The following is a 21,947-nucleotide window of genomic DNA, read 5'->3' as shown; positions in this document are numbered from 1 at the left end:
GGATTTAAAAATACTCAGAGTTACTTTGGGTCACAAGGAATAACAACAACAGAGAGGCAGGGTCGTGGTCTTCTTTTGGTCTGAACTCATGCAGGCTCTGTCTCTTGAGAAGAAGTGAGGGCAGAGAGCACTGATTTCAATCCTGCCTCTGTCACCTGAGTCACTAGCACAAGTAATTTAATCTCTGTGTGCCTCAGTTCTCTCAGGTGTAAAAGGAATGATAATAATGCCTACCTCAAGGGACCGTTGGGAGATTTGCAAAGGTGCTCAGCTGAGGGCCAGCAAAACAGTAAGCACTATATATATTTATTAGGTACTCTTTTGTTTTTTGTTTTGTTATTTTGGAAAGTGTGCGTCAGGGTTGTATCCTTTCACCATTCCTATTCAATCTATATGCTGAGCAAATAATCTGAGAAGCTGGACTATATGAAGAAGAACGGGGCATCAGGATTGAAGGAAGACTCATTAACAACCTGCGATATGCAGATGACACAACCTTGCTTGCTGAAAGCAAAGAGGACTTGAGGCACTTACTAATGAAGATCGAAGACCACAGCCTTCGGTATAGATTACACCTCAACATAAAGAAAACAAAAATCCTCACAACTATATCAATAAACAACATCATGATAAATTGAGAAGATATTGAATTTGTCAAGGATTTCATTTTACTGGGACCCACAATCAACACCCATGGAAGTAGCAGTCAAGAAATCAAACAATGTATTGCATTGGGAAAATCTGCTGTAAAAGACCTCTTTAAAGTGTTAAAAAGCAAAGAGGTCACTTTGAGGACTAAGGTGCATCTGACCCAACCCATGGTATTTTCAATCACCTTATATGCACGTGAAAGCTGGACAATGAATGAGGAAAACCAAAGAACATTTGATGCATTTGAATTATGGTGCTGGTGAAGAATATTGAATATACCACGGACTGCTAGAAGAACAAATAAATCTGTCTTGGAAGAAGTAAAGCCAGAATGCTCATTAGAAGAAGGGATGGCAAGACTTTATCTCATGTACTTTGGCCGTGTTATCAGGAGAGACCAAGGCCTGGAGAAAGACATCATGCTTGGTAAAACAGAGGTCCAGCAAAAAAGAGGAAGACTCTCAATGATATGGATTGACATAGTGACTGCAACAATGGGCTCAGACAGAGCAACAATTGTGAAGACGGTGCAAGACTGGGCAGTCTTTCGTTCTGTTGTACGTAGGGTAGCTGTGACTCAGACCTGACTCTGTGGCACCTAACACAGGTATTCTTTTTGCTACTATTTTTATGAGGAAAATATTTAGTTTCTGTGGTGAAATGAATTCCTTTATGTGGCTGGCCTTTTGCCTTAGTTCTTTGGAAAAACAGCTTGAGAGATTTTTTTCCCCTAAGCCCTGAGGAGTTACCTTTGCCCTAGTTTTCTACCCTAGAGGGCTTATTACTTCTGTCCAGGTTGACTGACATTTTCTGGGTAAGCTGTAAACTACTGTATGGTTTGATACTTTTTGTCTGGCCCTGAGCCGCAGCCTGCCCTGTGATTGGCTTATTTTACACACCTTGCAGGGATTGGTCAATATACTATAGACTATGCAAATGAAGTGACCACAGACTCTGCAAATGAAGTGGCTATGGTCCACTAAGGGGATTGGTCAGTTCATGGCCCTGCTGGAAGGGTTATGCCTTCAGTTGACAAGGAATTTGCTTATATATGCAACCAACCTCAGAGGTTTCAGAAATGAGAAAAGGCAAGAAGAGAAAAGAAAGAAGAAGGAAGAAAGAAGCGTAAAGGAGAAAAGGCAAGAGGCAAGAAAAGAGAAAAGTAGGGACAGAAAGGCAGTGAGGAAGCTCTTAAAAGAGCTGTAACACGGGTCAAGGGCTGTAACACTGAAGACAGTGAGAGGCCTGGAAGGGGCCCTGCAGCAGAGCCTGTGGTGACAGGCCCTAAAGGTGTCCTGTGGCAGAGTTGGTGGTCATGGCAGAAACCTGCTGCTAGGAATGCAGGTAAGAGAGCTGAACAAGGCTGCTATGATGGCTGTGAGCTGGGTCAGTTAGCTGTGGAAAGGTCGACGGCAAGGAGCCAAAGGCAGAGAGGTCTGTAAGGCTGAGAGGGGTTGTGCATGGACAAGAGGAGGTCTGCCCTGAGGGGGCTTATAAGAGGCTTGTCCTAAGAGGGCTGAAAGGAGGCCTGCACAGCCAACAGGGAGCATGCAGGGCCAACAGGCCTGTTCTGAGGGTGCCAAGAGGAGGCCTGTCCTGAGGCAGCCAAGAGAGAGGCCTGCCCCGAAGGTGATGAGAGGAGGCCTGTATGCCTGAGAAGGGATGTGCAGGCCCAAAAGGCCTGTTCTGAGGGGGCCAAGAGGAGGCGTGTCCTGATGCAGCCGAGAGAAAGGCCTGTCCTGAAGGTGATGAGAGGAAGCCAGTCTTGAGGGGGCCTGTCCTGAGGGGGCCTAGAGGGGGACTGTTCAGGGGGCTGAGCGGAGGCCTGCACAACTGAGAGGGGCAAGCACAGCAGAGAGAAGAGCTTACTTGCTTGCACGGCTGAGGAGGGCAGAGAGAGCTGTCCTGCACTGAAGACGGGAGGGATGTGTTCTTCACCTCGGGGAGCCTTCTAGGCTTTGCCTGTGTGCTTCCTGATCCTGATCCTGAGTTGTATGTAGCCTTCTGATCCTGATTCCGATCCAGAGCTATACCCTGTTACTTCCTTAATAAACCACTTAACCATAAGTGTGGTCTGTGAGTTCCACGACCATTGCAACCAATTAGTGAACCCAGCAGAGAAGTAGAGCGTGTCATGGGGGTGGACGGCTGGTGTCACAAATGGTAAGGAAGCTATAGAGCAGAGGTATGTCTGACCTGAGTCTCATAGGAATCAGCTTTGTGCTGATGGTGAATCTCTCTCCTCCTCCCGAAGCTAGAGGACTTCAGACACTACTAGAACCTTACAGTTTCTTCCCAGGATGTTCATGCAGGGTTAAATGTAAAGTTCACGGATTTTAAACTTTTAATCACAAAGCACTTAAAAGACAATATGTCTGTTGTCGGAAACTACATGTGTCTACTTGAGTTTTAATAAACTGCTGATTCTACCCAGCATCATATATATCATATAAGCTCTTTTAATAGGTATATAGAACAAGACACCTCTGTCTTGTTATTCTCACTGCAGGTGGGTCAGCAAATAACATAGGCCACCTATATCAGTATGAAACCATATTTCTCTGATCCTGGTTTTGTTGTGCCTGTTGTAGACTGAATTGAGTCCCCCCAAAAGAAATGTGGAAGTCCTAACCTGTGTAGTTGTACATAAGACCCTAAACATGACTTTTGTTATGTTAATGAGGTCATACTGGAATAGGGTGGGTCCTAAACCTAATTACCCAGAAGTGTCTTATAAAAGGAGCAGACACAGACACAGACACAGACACACACACAGGGAAGATAGACACCAAGGAAAACCAAAGAATATCAAGGAGCTCCCCTGGGCTACCAAAAAGGAAGGACCCTCCCCTGGAGCAGATATACTGATTTGGACTTCTAGGCTCCAAACTGTGAGACAGTAAATTCCTGTTCTTTAAAGCCACCCATTTCCGGTATTTTTTGTTACAGCAACAGTAGGTAACTAAGACAGTGTCCGAGAGTTCATATGCAGCTTTCATTAAAGAAAGATAATTGCAGAAAAGCATAGAGGAAGGTGTCAAGATCAATTATGAGGATAGATGCTTAATAGAAGTGCTTATTCCCAAACCACAAAGGAGACATTCCCCTAGTTTCTAGAAAGACAGCCCTCAAATTCGACTCTATGAATTCCTAAATTATTTGAGATAGATAAGCTTACCCAGTGACACCAAGTTGCTGTAGTTCTCTAGTATCACATCTCTGTACAAGCTCCTCTGATACGAATCCAGGCATTCCCACTCTTCCTGAGAAAAGTCTACAGCCACATCTGTGAACACTACCAGATCCTGAAATGACAAACCCACACACTATTTGTAAAATTAAAGAAAATATTTGAAAATAGAAGGATTTCACTGAAGGAAGGAAAAATATGTCAAATGAATATGCTGGGCCTGGAAGCCTGTAATATGTATAAATAAAAAAACAAACCTGTTGTGATCAACTTGATTCTGACTCATAGCGACCGTGTAGGGCAGAGTAGAACCGCCCCATAGGGTTTCCAAGGAGTGGCTGGTGGATTCGAACTGCCGACCTTTTGGTTAGCAGCCAAGCTCTTAACCACTGTGCCACCAGGGCTCCACACTGTGTACAGGCGACAATTAAGAAATGAGTGGGGCTGAAGCACAGCACATACATGTTTCTTAAGGTTACCATTGATAGAGACCAGAGGCTGGCAAGTTTTTCCTGTTAAGGGCCAGGTATTAAATATTTTAGCCTTTGCAAGCCATGTATAGTTTCTGTTGTACATTCTTCTTCTTTTTAATCCTTTAAAAATGTAAAAATCATTCTTAGCTTGCAGGCTGTACAAAAACAGGCCATGAGCCAAATTTGGCTCACAGGCTATAGTTTTCCGACCCCTACCACTGACAAAATTTCCTACATACTGTGGGATACCTAATTTTATTTACTCCCAGATATGTTTACACAATTATCAGAATTTCTCAATTAACTGGCAGAGTGTTCATAAGAACACTGCTTGCAAGAGGCCTGCCTCAAAGTCTCAATACAGGTGATTTTCCCTATCTCCTTTTCCTTTAAGGATTAGAAAAAACAACTGATGGGGTTTTTTTTTCCCCCACAAATGAACTATAAAATCTCTACTTTAAGGAGAGTTTCCAAACATTAAAGAATTTCTTTGAGGCCTAAGTTCATCTTTACATTCTATCACTAGCATTTTTCCTTGTTATAGTAAATCTTTTATTGAGTATTTGTAATTTACTACACAATAGTTTGCTTTATTTTAAGTTCCACAAAAATCTCGAAAAGCGCACCGTCAGACGCGGTAGCTTGTCCACACGAGGCTGTTGGGCACTTAAGTTGTGGCTCATCCAAACTGAGAGGTGCTATTAAGTGTATACACAGCAGATATCAAAATCTTGAGAAAGAGAATGCAAAACACCTCAGTAATGTTTTAAAAACTTAAAAATTATGTATGTGTCCTGCACACGTTTCTGCTGTTTAGATGTGGCTACCAGATGACTGGAAATCACGCACGCAGCTCACGCCGTGTTTCTTTTGGCCAGTGCCTGCTCTAAGACGTCCGAGGCCCTGAGTCTCAGATCGAATAGCTCCCTCTTGGGACCTCATTTCTGCTCCATCTCTGCCCTAGACCAATCGGGCGCGCAGAAGACGCCGAATGATTTGGTCGGTGCACCCAGCCCTGGACATAGACAGGAGGGGCCTGGCTGCTTGGCTTTGTCCCTCGCTGGAACGGAAGAGGCTGGGGAGCAGCTGTGGGATGGAGCTCTGTCTGGGAGCTTCAGAATAACGACTGAGAATGTTCATATCATTTGAAAAATACGATGTAATTTTAAACAAAGAGTAACACCAACTTACATGAGCCATGTTTTTAGAATTGCAAGTACTGGTCAACGTTCCTCAAAGTTCATTTTCTGGAAAAGCAGAGTCCACAGAAGCCAGAGCTGGGGGAAGAATACGAAGCCATGAGAACAGCTGTCTCAGAGCTCCCCAAATGACTTGAAAAGCCTAATCTACTTCTTCATTCCTACACAGACACCCCTCCCCCACAACACACACACACAAATTAGGAGAGGTAAGAGGTAGTTCAGGCATATAGGTCCTCTCCAAAGCCACAGGGACAACAGCTGCACGAGGACACACACAGAGCCGTCTCCCTGCATCAAAGCTCACACTCAGACGCTTGGGCAGGAGGGTTTCAGATCTGGACCTGAGAATGGACTTCCCAGACCTGCTCTGAGCAGGTCTTCCTCCCTCCACGGCTACCTGGCCAGCAGAGAAGTGGCCATGCCATTAAAAGCAGAACTTCCTTCTTGGCTTTAACCTGGCCGGCCTCTCCAAAACAAGATAGAAAATAGCATAGACAAGAATTTCCCAAATTTTGTAATCACCTGGGATCTTTAAAATATACTGATGCCTGGCACCCATCCCCAAACATTCTGATTTAATTTACAATGGAGAGTGACTTGGGAATCAGAATTTTTAAAACTTCCCCAGGTTTTTATAAAACTTTCCCTAGGTGATTATAGGAGTCACTGTGAGATGCAAACGGTTACCACACTTGGCTGCTAACCGAAAGGCTGGTGATGTGAGCCCACCCAGAGGCCCCTGGGAAGAAAGGCCTGGGAATCTATTTCCAAAAAATCAGTCATTGAAAACGCAGTGGAGCACAGTTCTCTGACACACGTGGGGTTGCCATGAGTCAGAATCAACCCTCCACCAACTGGTAGGTATGTAGGTGCTTGTAACAGGCAGCTAAGTCTGGTTCTCAAACCTTCGCATGCATCAGAATCCTTGGGAGGGCTTGTTAGAACAGACTGCGAGGCCTCGCTCCTAGAGTTTGGGATTCAGTAGGTTTGGAGTCGGGCTTGACAACTTGTATTTCTAGTGAGTTCCCAGGTGACGCTGATGTTGCTGGTCCAGGTGCCACGCTTTGAGGACCACTTTCATAGACCACATCCAGCAGCTTTTCTCAGGCAAACTGCACTTGCACACTGGGATCGCTTGCCCTCGGCTGAACTACATTCCAGAATCCTCAGGGCTCAACACTCACTATTTTCCTCATCGGGAACACACATATTGCTGATTTGACTCCATTTACCACCTTGGTACCCAGGCTGAGGAAAAGTGAATTTGTGCAACATAAGCATGGATAATTTTCTAGAAAGTACAGTTAACCCATCAATCCACCAAAAGACATGAAAATCTACTAGTAATTAAGGAAATGCATATTAAAGGAATAAAGAAATACCATTTCACACTGGATTACCAGATTTGAACAACTGATGATACCCCATATTAGTAAGAACCTGGTACCAAACCAATTGCTGTCCAGTTGATTACAACTCCTAGCAACCCTATAGGACAGAGAACTGCCCCACAGGGTTTCCAAGGAGCAGCTGGTGGATTTGAATTGCCAACCTTCTGGTTAGCAGCCGAGCTCTTAACCACTGAGCCACTAGGGCTCCATATTAGTAAGGTTGTGGGGAAATGGCCACTAGTACCAAGATGTAGAAAGAATATAATGGAATGTGGATAGAAATTGTTTAAAATGGAACAATAAAAAAAAAAGCTAGAAAGGACACAAATATCCTTCGACATGGTTAAATAAATGACTGTGCCTTCACACAATAGAAAACTGAACATCCATTAAAAATAAAGACAAAATTCTAATTTGCTGTCATGAAAAGATGGCCACTACATATTGCTGGGGGAGAACACAGGTGAGAAAATAGCATCGTAGTGTGATTGATTTTGGTGGGAAAAATACAGATATGCATCCTTGTATACGTATGTGCATCAAACAGTCTGCAAAAGGACTTGGAGTAACATTTTACTAAGTGTTCTCTGCTTAGTGGTATTCCAGGTTGTGATGGGTAATTTTACATAACATATCAGCTAGACTATGGTGCCCAGTTGTTTGCCCAAACACTAGGCTAGACGTTGCTGTTACGGTGTTTTGTAGATGTGATTAGCATTTACAATCAGTTAATGTTAAGTAAAAGAGATTACCCGCAATAATGTGGGTGGACCTCATCTAATTAGCCGAAGAGCAATAAGAGCAAAAACTGAGGTTTCTCAGAGAAGAAATTCTGCTTCAAGACTGTACCACAGAAATCCTGCCTGAGTTTCCAAACTGCTGGCCTGTCCTACAAATTTTGGACTCAAGACAGCAACATCAGCTCTTTTCTGAGTTTCCAGCCTGCCCTACACATTTTGAACTTGCCAGTCCCCACAGCTGAGTGAGCCAAATCCCAATCATCAATCAATCGATCACTCTCTCTCTCGCCCTCCCTTCCAATCCCGTGTGCATGCATGTGTGTGTGTGTGTGTGTGTCCTATTGGTTCTATTTCTCTGGAGGACCCTGAGTGATATACAGGTGATCTTTATTTTGTTTTTCTCTGGAGTCTCCAAAGGTTTTTAAAATTTAGTTTTTATCGCTTATACCTGGACATAAATTAAAAATAGCTGTGCAAAAGATTATTACAAAAGCCCTTTAAATTTCTATCCCTGTCACCCTGTTCCCATCTTCCAAATCCATAGACAACAACTTTCACCTCTTTTGGCTATCCCTTTTGCTATTTAAACTCCATACATTTAAATAATACGCGAATATTATTTTCAGTTTTAATCATTATCAACTGACTTCCTACTAAGAAAGACACAAATTTTTCTTTTTCTCACCCACTTCCCACCCCAAATGTGCACAGTTGCATTCTCCCCTTCTTTCCAATATGGTTTTATCTCATTTCAGGGTATATGAACATCCAGATATATTTTTAAAATGAATATTCAGTGCATATTATTGTGATCATGTAAACACCATCACCAACTGAACTATTAGTATACTCAACTTCCTTGCACAAGTTATTTTCTTTCCTGAGGTTAAAATAATCTTCCTTTTTGTAAGCTTAGTTTTCTAGGAAATTATCATTGTTTCATTTCCCAAATTCTCTCCCAATTCAAGAATCAGGAGGCTGAGGCTTCTGGCATAAAATAGCAGAGCTATCTATTTCATATTCTAAGAGATCAAAAGCAGTCTTTCAGAGTGTCACCTATACTCCAGCTGGCAAAAGTCAGTGTCACATTCCTGTCTCTGAAATGACAAGACACATCTGCCACATGACCTTGAAGTTAAAAAGTTGGTCAAGTCATAGGAGCCAGAAAGCCTGCTGAAGGAATTGTGTGAGCAGGTTTTAGCATTCCTGCCCAATAACTGATTTCTTAAGTAACTTAGAAAACATCCATAAAATGGATTAGGGTATATAATTAGCTTAATCCAAAGAATTTGGTCTTCGTCCTTGATTCCTGGGGGGTAATCTTTAAACTCCTGAAGTTTCCCCAGTGATTAGAGTTTTCGTTATTCATGGACAGATTCTAGATCACACCTTATAATTTATTAGTGATGTTGGACTGGGGCTAGCCATGCGAGAAAGATCAGCCTGACTCTGGGAAGGGGAGAGGGGCTAGAAGTTGAGTTCAACCAACCACGCGATTCAATCAAGTATGCTTTTGTAATGAAACCCCAATAAAAACTCTGAACACTGAAACTCAGGTGAGCTTCCCGGTTGATTAAAGACATCAATCCGTGGGAGAATACTGCGTTTTGGGGACACAGAAGCTTCGGGTCTGAGACCCTCCCACCCAACTGCGCCCTATGTCTTTGCGCTCATCCTGATTTGTATCAGTTATAATAAAACTGTAATTGTCAGTACAACACTTCCCTGAGCTCTGTGAGTCAGTGCTAGTGAATCATCAAACCTGAGGGGATAGTGGGAACTCTGGAATTTGTAGCCATCAGGTCACAAGTGAGAGTGGCATGAGGACCCCCAAACTTGCGACTGGTGTCTGAAGTCTTGGGCAGACCTGACAGTCTGGAGAACTGTGCCCTTTAAGATCTGACTTAACTCGGGTGTGGGGGGGTTAGGGTCAGAAGAAAAACTGCATTTGCAGCTACTGTCAGAGAAGACATCTAGAGCTGGTGTTGGAAGACACACAGGCACTGAGATGGAATACTACCATTGTCATTAGATGTTAAGAGTTAGAAAACAGGGGAAATGAAAAATATTCAAGATACACTGAAAGAAAAAATCACTTTACAAAACAATAGACAATATGATTAGATTTGTAAAAGCATTAAAGTGAAACAGACAATAGATGGAAAATTTCTTGTTGAAGAGGAAAATTAATAACAGACATCTTACTTTGATATTAAGGGTTTTTTTTTCTATCCATGAAACCAAATATTAACCATAAAAAGCCTGGCCCAAACTGCAAAAGCCTGCCAGAAACTGCTCTACAGCAATGTAAATTTGTCCTTTGCTGCTAGAAAAGTCAACTCAACAGCAACGGGTTTGAGTTTTGGTTTTGGGCTACACAAAGGAGAGTCAGCAAAACCATTACCTCCTGATCCAATGAAAAAGAATCTGGGTCTCCTAAGCAAATCTCAGAAAGTCTCCCGGCTGCAGATGGGTAAAAACCCAATGTTGTCCCGTCCATTCCCGCTCATAGGGACCCCATAGGGTTTCTGAGGCTGTAAATCTCTATGGAACCAGACTGCCACATCTTTCTCCCCTGGAGCGGCTGGTGGTTTCCAACAGTTGACCTTTTGGTTAGCGGTCAATCACTTCAACCACTGCACCACCAGGTCTACCCTTGAATACTGTATCTCATTAACACCTGAGAGCCTTATGTCTACCCTCCTTGCAGATGGGTAGAGGGCCAAATTACTAGCAGCCAAGCCAGAAGTAAGCTGGCCTCGGTAAAGGGAGGAGGGAAGGGTTCACTCAGTCATGCTAAGTTTAGCCAATGGTTGATCTATATTTCTCCCACCTCTTCTCTTTATAAGTTTCCATTGTAACTAGCTAACTTGGAGCCATTTGTTTTCTTTTGGAATCAAAATGATCTCTCTATATGCTCTAGTGGCACGGTAGTTAAGTGTTCAGCTGTTAACCAAATGGTTGGTAGTTCAAATCCACCAGCTGCTCCTTGGAAACCCTATGGGGCAGTTCTACCCTGTCCTATAGGGTCCCTATGAGTCGGAATCAACTCCATGGCAACCGGTGTTTTTTTTTTTTTTATGCATATAGAATAACAACTCAGAATAAACCTTATGCTTCAACTTCTTTGAGATTTGATTATTTTTAACCCTCTTAAAAATCTTAATTCGGAAAGGATGCCTTAATAATTTCCTGTCATGACAATTAAGTTTTAATCAACATCTCTATAATCTCAAGTTGTAACTACTTGGAAGGTCTGTCAAAGCAGAAGGAGATCATTGGGATTTTACCTTTCTCCCATGAAAGCACAGAATTCCTCTTTTAAACTAGTAACTAGGGGTCTTGGTTTGTTTTAAACTTTCAATTAGCATTATTCTTCTATTCTTCAGAAATAAAACCATACACGAAAGCACATATTCTCATAAAAATATCTGGGGGAAAATATACTTAAAAATATTAATAGTGATTATTTCTGCATGTCGGGGCCATGGATAATTTTAACTTTCCTATTTAAAGGTTCATTATACTAAGTACTTCAAAAGCCTGCATCAACTCTATCATCAGAAATATAAGAAAAAGCTATCCCACTAAAAAGAAAACATTTTAATGAGTTGGGAAGATGAAGTACTTTACAGTCATTAAGAAAACTGTGATTAAACAGGCTTGCATACATGGTAACAAGAGGGAAATCAGTGTGGCTAAGAAAACATTTTCTACTCGTTCTTGAATACTGTATCTCATTAACACCTGAGAGCCTTATGTCAAGGGACATAATCCTGGTCCGTGGCATTTCCATGATTAAGAGACAGTATGCACAGCAGACAGAAAAAAAAAAAATGCTTACTTCACAGCAGCTGATCAATAATTTGAGTTTACCCCTCCCCAGGTTCCAACAAATAATGATTAAATAAGTGCAAAGTATCTTATAAATTCCAGGCTTAGTAATCAGGATTCATATGTAGCTTAATTTCTTGAAGATTCTTATTTACAACAAAAAATACTTCTTAATATCACATTATACTATTTTCTTATGACTAACTCTACATAGGCATGATTTTTATTAGCTGTACAACATTTAATCACATGGATGGAGTGTGATTTACTTATCCAACTCCATATTGCTCAATACTAATTTTGTAAAAGATTACTTCAAAAGTCATTCCCAGTTGTTCCTTTTTTATTCTAGACGAGTGAGAATCAATCTTTTTGGGTCTTATACAACTTTCATTGTATCACGAAATGATAGGCTTCCTCCCTTCAAAATCAACCATTTACAAATATATGCAATTCTGTATATAATCTGAAGAGATTTTTTGTTGCCTAAAAGGCCATAAACAGAGTCCAAAGACCTCTCGTTAAGTCAGAGTCCTTGTTCTGGTCCACTGGAGCTTCTGCTTGCGAAGATCCATCGTAATTAACTTCACATTCTTACTGCCCTTGCGGAATAACCAAGAATCATCGTTTAAGCAACAGCCAACCAGGCACTCTTCTAAGAGCTTTACAGATATTAACTCAGTTAATTTTCAAAACAATCCTAAGAGGTAGATACTATTATAATTCTTATTTCAAAACAGTTTCCCCGGTCAGCTCTGATGCATGGCAACCCCACAGGCGTCGGCAGAACTGTGCTCCGTAGGGCTTTCAGTGGCTCTGATAGGCTGGAAGTAATCTTTCTTCCTAGGTGTCTTTGGTTTGAACGACCAAACTTTACTGTTATTAGCTGAGCATGTAACCATTTACACCACGGGGGACTCACCTAATTCTTATTTTACAGATAAGAAAACTTTGGCACAAAGAGATTAGCCAAACTCACTCAGTTAGTAAGTGGCAAACAGGATTCAAACCCTCTTAATCTAGGTTCAAACTTTTTAAACACTACACTACATCTCTTTCAACCCATCTAAAGATCAACCCAAAAGACTCATGCTGTCAGACCTCAAACCACATCAGGCTGGTACCAAAAATTTCCACTCATGGATTCTTGGGGGGTGGGGGGGATGGGACCCTTCCCACTTCAAAAGTCATTAAAGATATCTGAACTATGCCACCTGAACTATCCTGTAGCAAATCACAGTAAAAAATAAAGTGTGCACATCTTAAATGCTAGCAAGCAGCCGTCTAAGATGCATCAATTGGTCTCAACCCATCTGTGGCAAAGGAAGATGAGGAACACCAAAGACACAAGGTAATTATGAGTCCAAGAGACAGAAAGGGCCACATAAATCAGAGACTATATCAGCCTGAGACCAGAAGAACTAGATGGTGCCCGGCTACAATCGATGGCTGCCCTGATAGGGAACACAACTGAGAACCCCTGAGGGAGCAAGAGAGCAGTGGGATGCAGACCTCAAATTCTCGTAAAAAGACCAGACTTAATGGTCTGACTAAGACTAGAAGGACCCCAGTGGTCATGGTCCCCAGACCTTCTGTTAGCCCAAAACAGGAACCATTCCCAAAGCCAACTCCTCAGACAGGGATTGGACTGGACTATAAGACAGAAAATGATACTGGTGAGGAGTGACCTTCTTGGCTCAAGTGGACACATGAGACTATGTGGGCAGCTTCTGTCTGAAGGGGAGATGAGAAGGCAAAGGCGGACAGGAGCTGGCCGAATGGACACGGGAATACAGGGTGGAGAGAAGGAGTGTGCTGTCTCATTAGGGGCAGAGCAACTAGGAGTACATAGCAAGGTGTATACAAATTTTTATATGAGAGACTGACCTGACTTGTAAACAGTCACTCAAAGTACAATAAAAAAAATTAAAAAATAAAATAAAATGTGCACATTAACCTCCAGCAGTGGTTCCAAATCATCAGAATCCTCAGAAAAACAGTACTCACAGAGGAATTGAACATCTAGCACATGGTTAACTAACTGTAGAAGAGTATGAAGTGGGCACTACAAAAGAGAGAAATTAATTAGGTCCCCTATCATTAAATGGAAAAGGACATCAGGCTTGGTAAAATAGAGGGTCGGTGAAAAAGAGGAAGACCCTCAACGAGATGGATTGACACAGTGGCTGCAACAAAGCACAAGCAAAGCAACGATTGTTAGGATGGCACAGGACTGGGCAGTGTTTCCTTCTGTTGCGCATAGGGTCGCTGAGTCGGAATGGACCCAATGGGATCTAACATAATTAAATGGATCCCTGGTGGCGCAGTGGTTAAGAGCTCGGCTGTTAACCAAAAGTTTGGCAGTTCGAATCCACCAGCTCCTTGGAAACCCTATGGGGGCAGTTCTACTCTGTCCTATAGGGTTGCTGGGAGTCGGAATCAGTTATCATTAAACAGGTAGGTAAATCCTAAGGCCCAAATCGATGAACAGGTCAGTCTTAAGCAGGGCATTTCAAGAGAAGGAAATCAACTGGTACCGTGTCCTGAAAATCTAATGCATTTCATGAAAACAAAGCAGCAAACTCACGTGGAACCTGGCTTTTACAGGCGCGGCAGCTATCCCTTCCCTCCTCTGGATGCTGGCACGGCTGGAGGAGCAGACAAGGTGCATGACAGCCCAGGCCTTTCTAGCTCGGTCAGCACCCAGCACCCCGTCCCCACGCGCCCCCGGCCCCGGCCCCGCCACCTGCACGCACAACGGAGACGAGAGGCAGTGGAGAAGGCCCGCGGTCCCCCAGGTCGCGCTTCCAGCTGTGCGCGACCCGGCTGACACGGCACCGCCCGGTCCCCGGCGTCTCCCCGCGTCCGTCTGCGGGTCTTGCCAGCCCCGGAAGCCCGGCCCGACCCAGGTCCCGGAGTCCCGCGGGGGCCTGCACTCCGGTCTCCACCTCCGCCGTTCCTCTCCCTCTGTACGGGCCCAGGAAGCTGAGCGGACCACGGTCCCGGGCCCCGCGGTCTCCCGCTTCGCGACAGGCCGTGCCCGCTGGCCCGGCCGCGCACCCAGTGACCGCCTCACGGCTCAGCCGCGCTCCGGCCTCAGGACCGCGGGCCGCACCCGGGAAAGTGCCCGGCCGCGGCCCAGACCCCCTCCCCGGTCCGCTCGGCACATCCAACGCACCCCGCGCCGGGCCAGGCTCACCGCGCCCGCCTCGCCCGCCGCGCCCGCCTCGGAGAACGCGGGACCCAGGGCTGCGGTGCCGGGGATCCGAGAGCCGCCCCGGCCCGAGTGCGCAGGCGCGCGGGGGACAGGGCAAGGCCCGCGCCCGCTGCTCAGCGGCCGGGGGATGGGGTCCGGCGCAGCAGGCCGGGCCCGGGGGTCGCTGCTGGAGGGTAATAGGCCGCTAGAGCCGGGTGACGAGCCCTGGTGGCGCAGCGGTCGAGCGCTCGGCTACTAAGGCGGTTCCAACGCACCAGCCGTTATGCCGGAGAAAGACGTGGCAGTCTGCTTCCAAACAGGTTACACCGTTGGAAACCCTTTGGGGGCAGTTCTACTCTGTCTTATAGGGAGGGTCACCAGGAGCCGGAGTGGAAACCCTGGTGGTGTAGTGATTAAGTGGTACGGCTGCTAACCAAAAGGTCGGCAGTTCGAATCCACCAGGCGCTCCCTGGGAACTCCATGGGGCAGCTCTACTCTGGTCCTATAGGGTCGCTATGAGTCGGAATCGACGGGAAGGCAATAGGTTATGAGTCGGAGTGGGCTGCATTGCAGTGGGTTTTGGGTTTGGTTTTTAGTGCCCTGTGGGAAATGTAGTCCAAAGTTGGTAAAGCCCTAGACTCTGGCTTTTTTTTTCCGGCTGGTTCTGGGCGCAGCCGGAGGCTGCTGGGAATTGCTGTTTCTGTCTGGAGTGCGCAGGCGCTTTCGGGGACCCGGCCGTCCCGTCGGCTCCTTCTGCGAGCGCTGGACACTCCGGGGTCCTCACGCGCCCGTGTGGGAGTCGTGGTTGTTCTTGTTACGGAGTAAACGACAGCAACAACAAAAACCCAAACCCACTGCCGTCGAGTTGGTTCCGACTCATAGGGACTCTATAGGACAGAGTATACCTGCCCCATAGAGCTTCTCGTGAGCTGCTGGTGAAGTGGAACTGCCGACCTTTTGGTTAGCCTGTTGCTCTTAACCACTGCGCCACCAGGGTTTGTATTATTTCCGGAATGGTTTTAATAGGCCTTTTTTTCCACGGGGAATGTCCTTGGAGGTCACGTTGTTACATATTGTCAAAGAGAAAAATTAACGGTCATTTTACTTTGATTTTAAGGTTTCCTTACCCACGAAGCCAAATATTTACTGCATTAAAAATAGTCAAAACTCAAGGAAATTTGAACATAAGAGTTATTCTGACAACTATTCTATGTGCAGGGAGACCATTTTGATTCCCGAAAAAGCAAATGGCTTGAAGATAATAGGTACAATGAGGCTTATAAAGTGAAGAGGAGGGAGAAATATAGATCAGTCATTGGCTAATCTTAGCCTGACTTATTGAACCCTGCTCCCACCCCTTTTACTGAGATCAGTGGATATCAGTCCACAAGATGGTCTCTGCCCCTTCTATATCCTTTGGAATTCAGTTAGTAAGCCTGGCTCTAACAGAAAAGAAAGAATTTGCATTTTGGAAAGGAAGAAAAGTCACTGGAGGAGTAATTTTGGTCAGGAGTTTCTTTAAAGCGAATATTTGGTTTCTTGAGTAAGAAAACCCCAAAATCAAAGCAAGACAACTGCTATCAATTTCTCCATTTGACATCACCCTCCCTCCCATCATGATTCTGTTAGAATCTTTGACCACTTAGCGTTGGCCTGGCACCAATCTATGTTCTTTAAGTCTCATAGGTACTGCCTTATGGGGTAACTTTTGGTGAAACATACGTTATTCTTGTTGGTCCTTTAGCTTCTTTTCTTCGTTGTAGCTCTAGTTGGAAAGAGACCATTTGCTGTACCTTAGATGGCCGCTGGCAAGCTTTTAAGATCTCAGACGCCAAGAAGCTTAGTAGTTTGATAATAACATAAAAGATCAAAATGAGGAGAATGTATAAGCCAATGCTCCGAAAGCCTCGTCTGGCCGCCAAACCTGAATTCCTTAACCCTGACCATAAGTCACCAGGAGATGCACGGGGAGCGTCTCCAGCCTGCGTGACATCTCCAGTCATGAACGTCTGCTAAGACCATGCCTCAGTAGCCTTCCACTTAGGTGCCATTAATATGTCCACAACAACATTTTTTCAAACCCAAGTACAAACTCCTCCTTGGGAAATAGGTAAATAATGAAGAACTAGTCTCTTTTATACTGTGATTATCTTTATCTGTACTATTTCAAATAAAGAATAGCATTGCCACATTATTAACAGAGCCACCTTGTCTAATCTCATCTGTAACCTTAAATATATATATATGTTTTACATAGTTTAAACCAATTTCGGTAACTCGGGGTATTAAGGCTGTGACAGAACAGCCAATTAATGCTGTCTTCGTCAACGGACCCTGATTTGGTGGCAGTTTAGTCAACTGTTTGATGGCTTTCAGTCTTAGTCGTTCTCATATTTCCCAAATACGAGATAAACAGAGAACAATGTGAACGGGTAACAAGAGCAATTCTAATCTGCAAGTAGAAAACACTCATTAGTTGTCTGTGGTTTCTCAAAGATATTGAACAACACCTAGAATTCAATAGCCCATGAGGGCTTGCCATAATTTCCTACCTACTGAAACATAAAATTTCTTTCTACAGTTACCCTCATGTCAGTCAGAAGACAATCTCAAAGTTTTTCTTGATCTAAAAGGTGGCTGTTCATTATTTTTTCACCTAAGTACAGCAAGAATGATAATTTATCATATACTTTTAAACTGCTTTGATGGAAGTTTTCATAGGGAACGTCACATTAAATTTGTAAAAGCCAAATCAAGAGCTTGCTGTCGGAAGCATTTGCTCCAAAAAATCCATCTTGGTTCTCTTACAAGTGTCTGGCCATCCCTGATTCTCTGGGCATCATTCTCAAATATGCTGTCCCAGTCAATGCTTGGTTATATAGCTGAGATTTCCAAACATGTCCTGTTAACAAGGGGAACAGATTCTTACTGAGCTTATGCAAATAACCATGTTGCCATAAAAAAATAGGAACACTCATTAAGGGCTCCCTGGAGGGAGTAGAAAGAGAGAAATGATGTTCATCTTGGTTTGCATAATCTATTAAATTATTATAAGTTATAGATAGTTTATTATTAGAAGTTATAGATAGCATAGCGACGATTGTGAGGATGGCGCAGGACTGGGCAGTGTTTCGTTCTGTTGTACTATAGGGTTGCTATGAGCTGGAACCGACTCAACGGCACCCAATAACAACATAGATAGTTTAGGATAAAAGAGAAAAGGGTTTCTTATACCCAGAAAGGAGCCCTGGTGGTGCAGTAGTTAAGAGCTCATCCGCTAACTAAAAATGTTAGCAGTTCAAATCCACCGGCTGCTCCTTGGAAACCCTGTGGGGCAGCTCTACCCTGTACTACAGAGTTACTGTGAGTCGGGATCAACTTGACGGGTTTGGTTTGTTTTTTTATACCCAGAAAACAGAACATTAAAACATCAAGTAATCCCCCCACATAAAACTCATGATAATCCTTTAGTCCACTGAGTCCTGTAATTAATTTCTGTTCCATTTATCCTGGATTAGCAGCTGTGAACCCATCAACTTCTCCGGAGGAATTCTGGCAATCTGGATTCAGGCCAGTGGTGTAAGCAGTACCACCTAGAAGTCCATGTCCAAATACTGGCATTGTCCTTTTTATGGGTCATTTTTTGGAAAAAACAAAAACAAAAAAACCTTGGTCTATAGTTTATTGCAGGCACCTTCAGGACATCATCGAAGTAAAAACTATCTGCAGATAAGACTTAGAAATAGCCATGGTTAACTTATTACTAATAATAAATTCAAACCTGTGAAAGAGCCAATGGAAATTTGTTAACAAGTAATGCAAAGCAAAATAAAAGTCAACCTAAAATAAAACTTTAGACAAGATATCTCTAAATACGTGATTAACCTTGTTTCCTAATTTTTTTAAATGGATGACCACTATCCTTAGTGAGAAAAATGTAGATGTAACATATAATAATGCTGAGATATAACATAATATGAATAAAGCATATACTTAGGATACACCAAAAATATACCAGGATTATCAAGTTTCTAAACATCTGAATATCAGTAAAACTCTTAGAAGTAAGCAGAGTAACCCCAAGTTGAAACCCACTGACATTGAGGCAGCTACATTTAAATTAAAAAACAAAGTTGTAACCAAGTTAACAATAAAAAATAATGAAAATTTTGACTGATTATATTATACTCTTGTTGTCCAATATTAGGGAAAATATAAGCAGAGGTGTTGACACAAATTTTTAACTCAAAGAAAATTAGACACTTCTCCCTATTTGACCATACATTTTGGGCAACTCATAACACATTAAATAAGCCTCTTTTTTTTTCCTAGCACCTTTCTCCTTACAAAGTGGGAACAAACCTGTGGCTTTCCATAAAGTTTAAAAATTGTCAGGATTTATCATAGATCACCAAGATGGATACAGGCATACCTCACTTTATTGCACTTTGCTTTATTGAGCTTCACAGATAATGTGTTTTTTCAAATTGAAGGCTGTGGCAACCCTGCGGTAAGCAAGTCTATCAGCGCCATTTTTCCAACAACGCGTGCTCACTTTGTGTCTCTGTGTCACATTTTGGTAATTCTTGTAATGTTTCAAATTTTTCATTATTATGATATCTGTTATGGTGATCAGTGATCTTTGATGTTACTACTATAATTGTTTTGGGGCACCACAAACCGTGCCCATATAAGATGATGAACTTAAAAGCTGTGTGTGTTCCGACTGCTTCACCAACCAGCTGTACCCCCGTCTCTCTCCTTCTCCTCTGGCCTCCCTATTTCCTGAAACATGACAATATTGAAATTAGGCCAATTAATAACCCTACAATAGCCGCTAAGTGTTCAAGTGGAAGGAAGGGTTGCACGTCTCTCACTTAAAATCAAAAGCTAGAAATGATTACGCTTAGTGACGAACGCATGTCGAAAGCCAAGATAGGCCAAAAGCTAGCCCTCTTGCCCCAAACAGTTAGCTAAGTTTTGAATACAAAGGAAAAGTTCTTGAAGGAAATTAAAAGTGCTACTCCAGTTTTTTACTCCAGTGAACACACGAATGATAAGAAAGCAAGACAGCCTTATTGCTGATATGGAGAAAGTTTTAGTAGTCTGAATAGAAGATCAAACCAGCCACAACATTCCGTTAAGCCAAAGCCGAATCCAGAACAGGGTCCTAACTCTCCTCAATTCTGTGAAGGCTGAGAAAGGTGAGGAAGCTGCAGAAGAAAAGTTTGAAGTTAGCAGAGGTTGGTTCATGAGGTTTAAGGAATGAAGCCGTCTCCATAACATACAAGTGCAAGGCGAAGCAGCAAATGCTGATGTAGGAGCTGCAATCAGTTATGCGGAAGACCTCGCTAAGATAATTGATGAGGGTGGCTACACAAAACAAGAGATTTTCAATGTAGACAAAACAACCTTCTATCGGAAGATGATGCCCTCTCGGACTTTCACAGTTAGAGAGGAGAAGTCAATGCCTGGCTTCAAAGCTTCAAAGGACAGGCTGACTCTCTTGTTAGGGGCTAATGCAGCTGGTGACTTTAAGTTGAAGCCAATGCTCATTTATCATTCTGAAAATCCTAGGGCCCTTAAGAATTATGCTAAATCCACTCTGCCTGTGCTCTGTAAATGGAACAACAAAGCCTGGATGACAGCACATCTGTTTACAACATGGTTTACTGACTATTTTAAGCCCACTGTTGAGACCTACTGCTCAGAAAAAAGATTCAAAATATTACTGCTTATTGACAAGGCACCTGGTAACCCAAGAGCTCTGATGGAGATATGTAAGGAGATTAATGATGTTTTCATGCTTGCTAACATAATATCTGGAGCACTGGTGGCACAGTGGTTAAGAGCTACAGCTGCTAACCAAAAAGTCAGCAGTTTGAATCCCCTCCTTGAAAACCCTAGAGGCAGTTCTACTCTGCCTATTGGGTCATTATGAGTCAGAAACAACTCCATGGCAGCAGGTCACACAACATCCATTCTGCAGGCCATGGATCAAGGAGTAATTCGGACTTCCAAGTCTTATTATTTAAGAAATACGTTCCATAAGGCTATATAGCTGCCGTAGGTAGTGATTCCTCTGATGGATCTGGGCAAAGTAAATTGAAAACCTCCTGGAAAGGATTCACCATTCTAGATACCATTAGGAACATGCATGATTCATGGGAGGAGGTCAAAATACTAACATTAGCAGGAGTTTGGAAGAAGCTGATTCCAACCTTCATGTATGACCTTGAGAGGTTCAAGACTACAGTAGAGGAAGTATCTGCACATGTGGTAGACATAGCAAGAGAACTAGAATTAGAACCTGAGCCCAAAGATGTGACTGAATTGCTGCAATCTCATGATGAAACTTTAACGGATGAGGAGTTGCTTCTTATGGATGAACAAAGAAAGTGGTTTCTTGAGATGGAATCTACTCCTGGTGAAGATGGTGTGAACATTGTTGAAATGACAATGAAGGATTTAGAATATTACATAAGCTTAGTTGATATGGAAACCCTGGTGGCTTAGTGGTTAAGTGCTACGGCTGCTAACCAAGAGATCGGCAGTTCAAATCTACCAGGCGCTCCTTGGAAGCTCTATGGGGCAGTTCTACCCTGTCCTAAAGGGTCACTATGAGTCGGAATTGACTCGACGGCAGTGGGTTTTTTGGTTTGGTTTTAGTTGCTATAGCAGTGGCAGGGTTTGCGAGGATTCACTCCAATTTTGAAAGAAGTTCTACTGTGGGTAAAATGCTATCAATCAGCATTGTATGCTACAGAGAAATCTTTCATGAAAAGAAGAGTCAATCCATGCAGCAAACTTCATTGTTGTCTTATTTTAAGAAATTACCACAGCCGCCCCAACCTTTAGCAACAACCACCCTGATCAGTGAGCAACCATTAACATTGAGGCAAGCCCCTTCACCAGCAAGATTACAACTTGCTGAAGTTCCAGATGATAGTTAGCATTTTTTAGCAATAAAGTATTTTTTAATTTAGGTATGTACATTGCCTTTTTTTTTTTTTTTTACACATGATGTTATTGCATACTTAATAGACTACAGTATAGTGTAAACATAACTTTTACATGCCCTGGGAAACCAAAAAATTCATGTCTGGAACTGAACCCACAATATCTCCAAGGTATGCCTAGTTGTCAAGGTATATCTAGTTGTCAAGGATTTCGTTTTAGTTGAATACAAAATCAACACCAACGGAAGAAAAGTCAAGAAATCAAATGGTGTGTTGCATCGGGTAAGTCTGCTGCAAAAGACCTCTGTAAA

The 21,947-nt window shown here is 43.1% G+C and overlaps 1 protein-coding gene across 1 annotated transcript in view; it reads right to left on the bottom strand.

The window, feature by feature from the left end:
• LOC126086331 (uncharacterized) overlaps window positions 1-21,947 on the bottom strand; it is a 47,459-nt gene that overhangs the window by 11,330 nt on the left and 14,182 nt on the right. The window contains exons 2-4 of the mRNA XM_049902485.1: window positions 14,192-14,864; window positions 5,281-5,426; window positions 3,830-3,956 (exon numbers count right to left, since the gene is read on the bottom strand). Coding sequence (XP_049758442.1) covers window positions 3,830-3,956; window positions 5,281-5,426; window positions 14,192-14,864 — 946 coding nt within the window. The remainder of the gene's footprint in view (window positions 1-3,829; window positions 3,957-5,280; window positions 5,427-14,191; window positions 14,865-21,947) is intronic.

The sequence above is a fragment of the Elephas maximus genome, chromosome 11 (assembly GCF_024166365.1).
Source record: "Elephas maximus indicus isolate mEleMax1 chromosome 11, mEleMax1 primary haplotype, whole genome shotgun sequence".
NCBI classification, from domain to species: domain Eukaryota; kingdom Metazoa; phylum Chordata; class Mammalia; order Proboscidea; family Elephantidae; genus Elephas; species Elephas maximus.
Note: the sequence above shows the minus strand (reverse complement) of the source record. Positions and strands in the feature narration are given on the sequence as shown.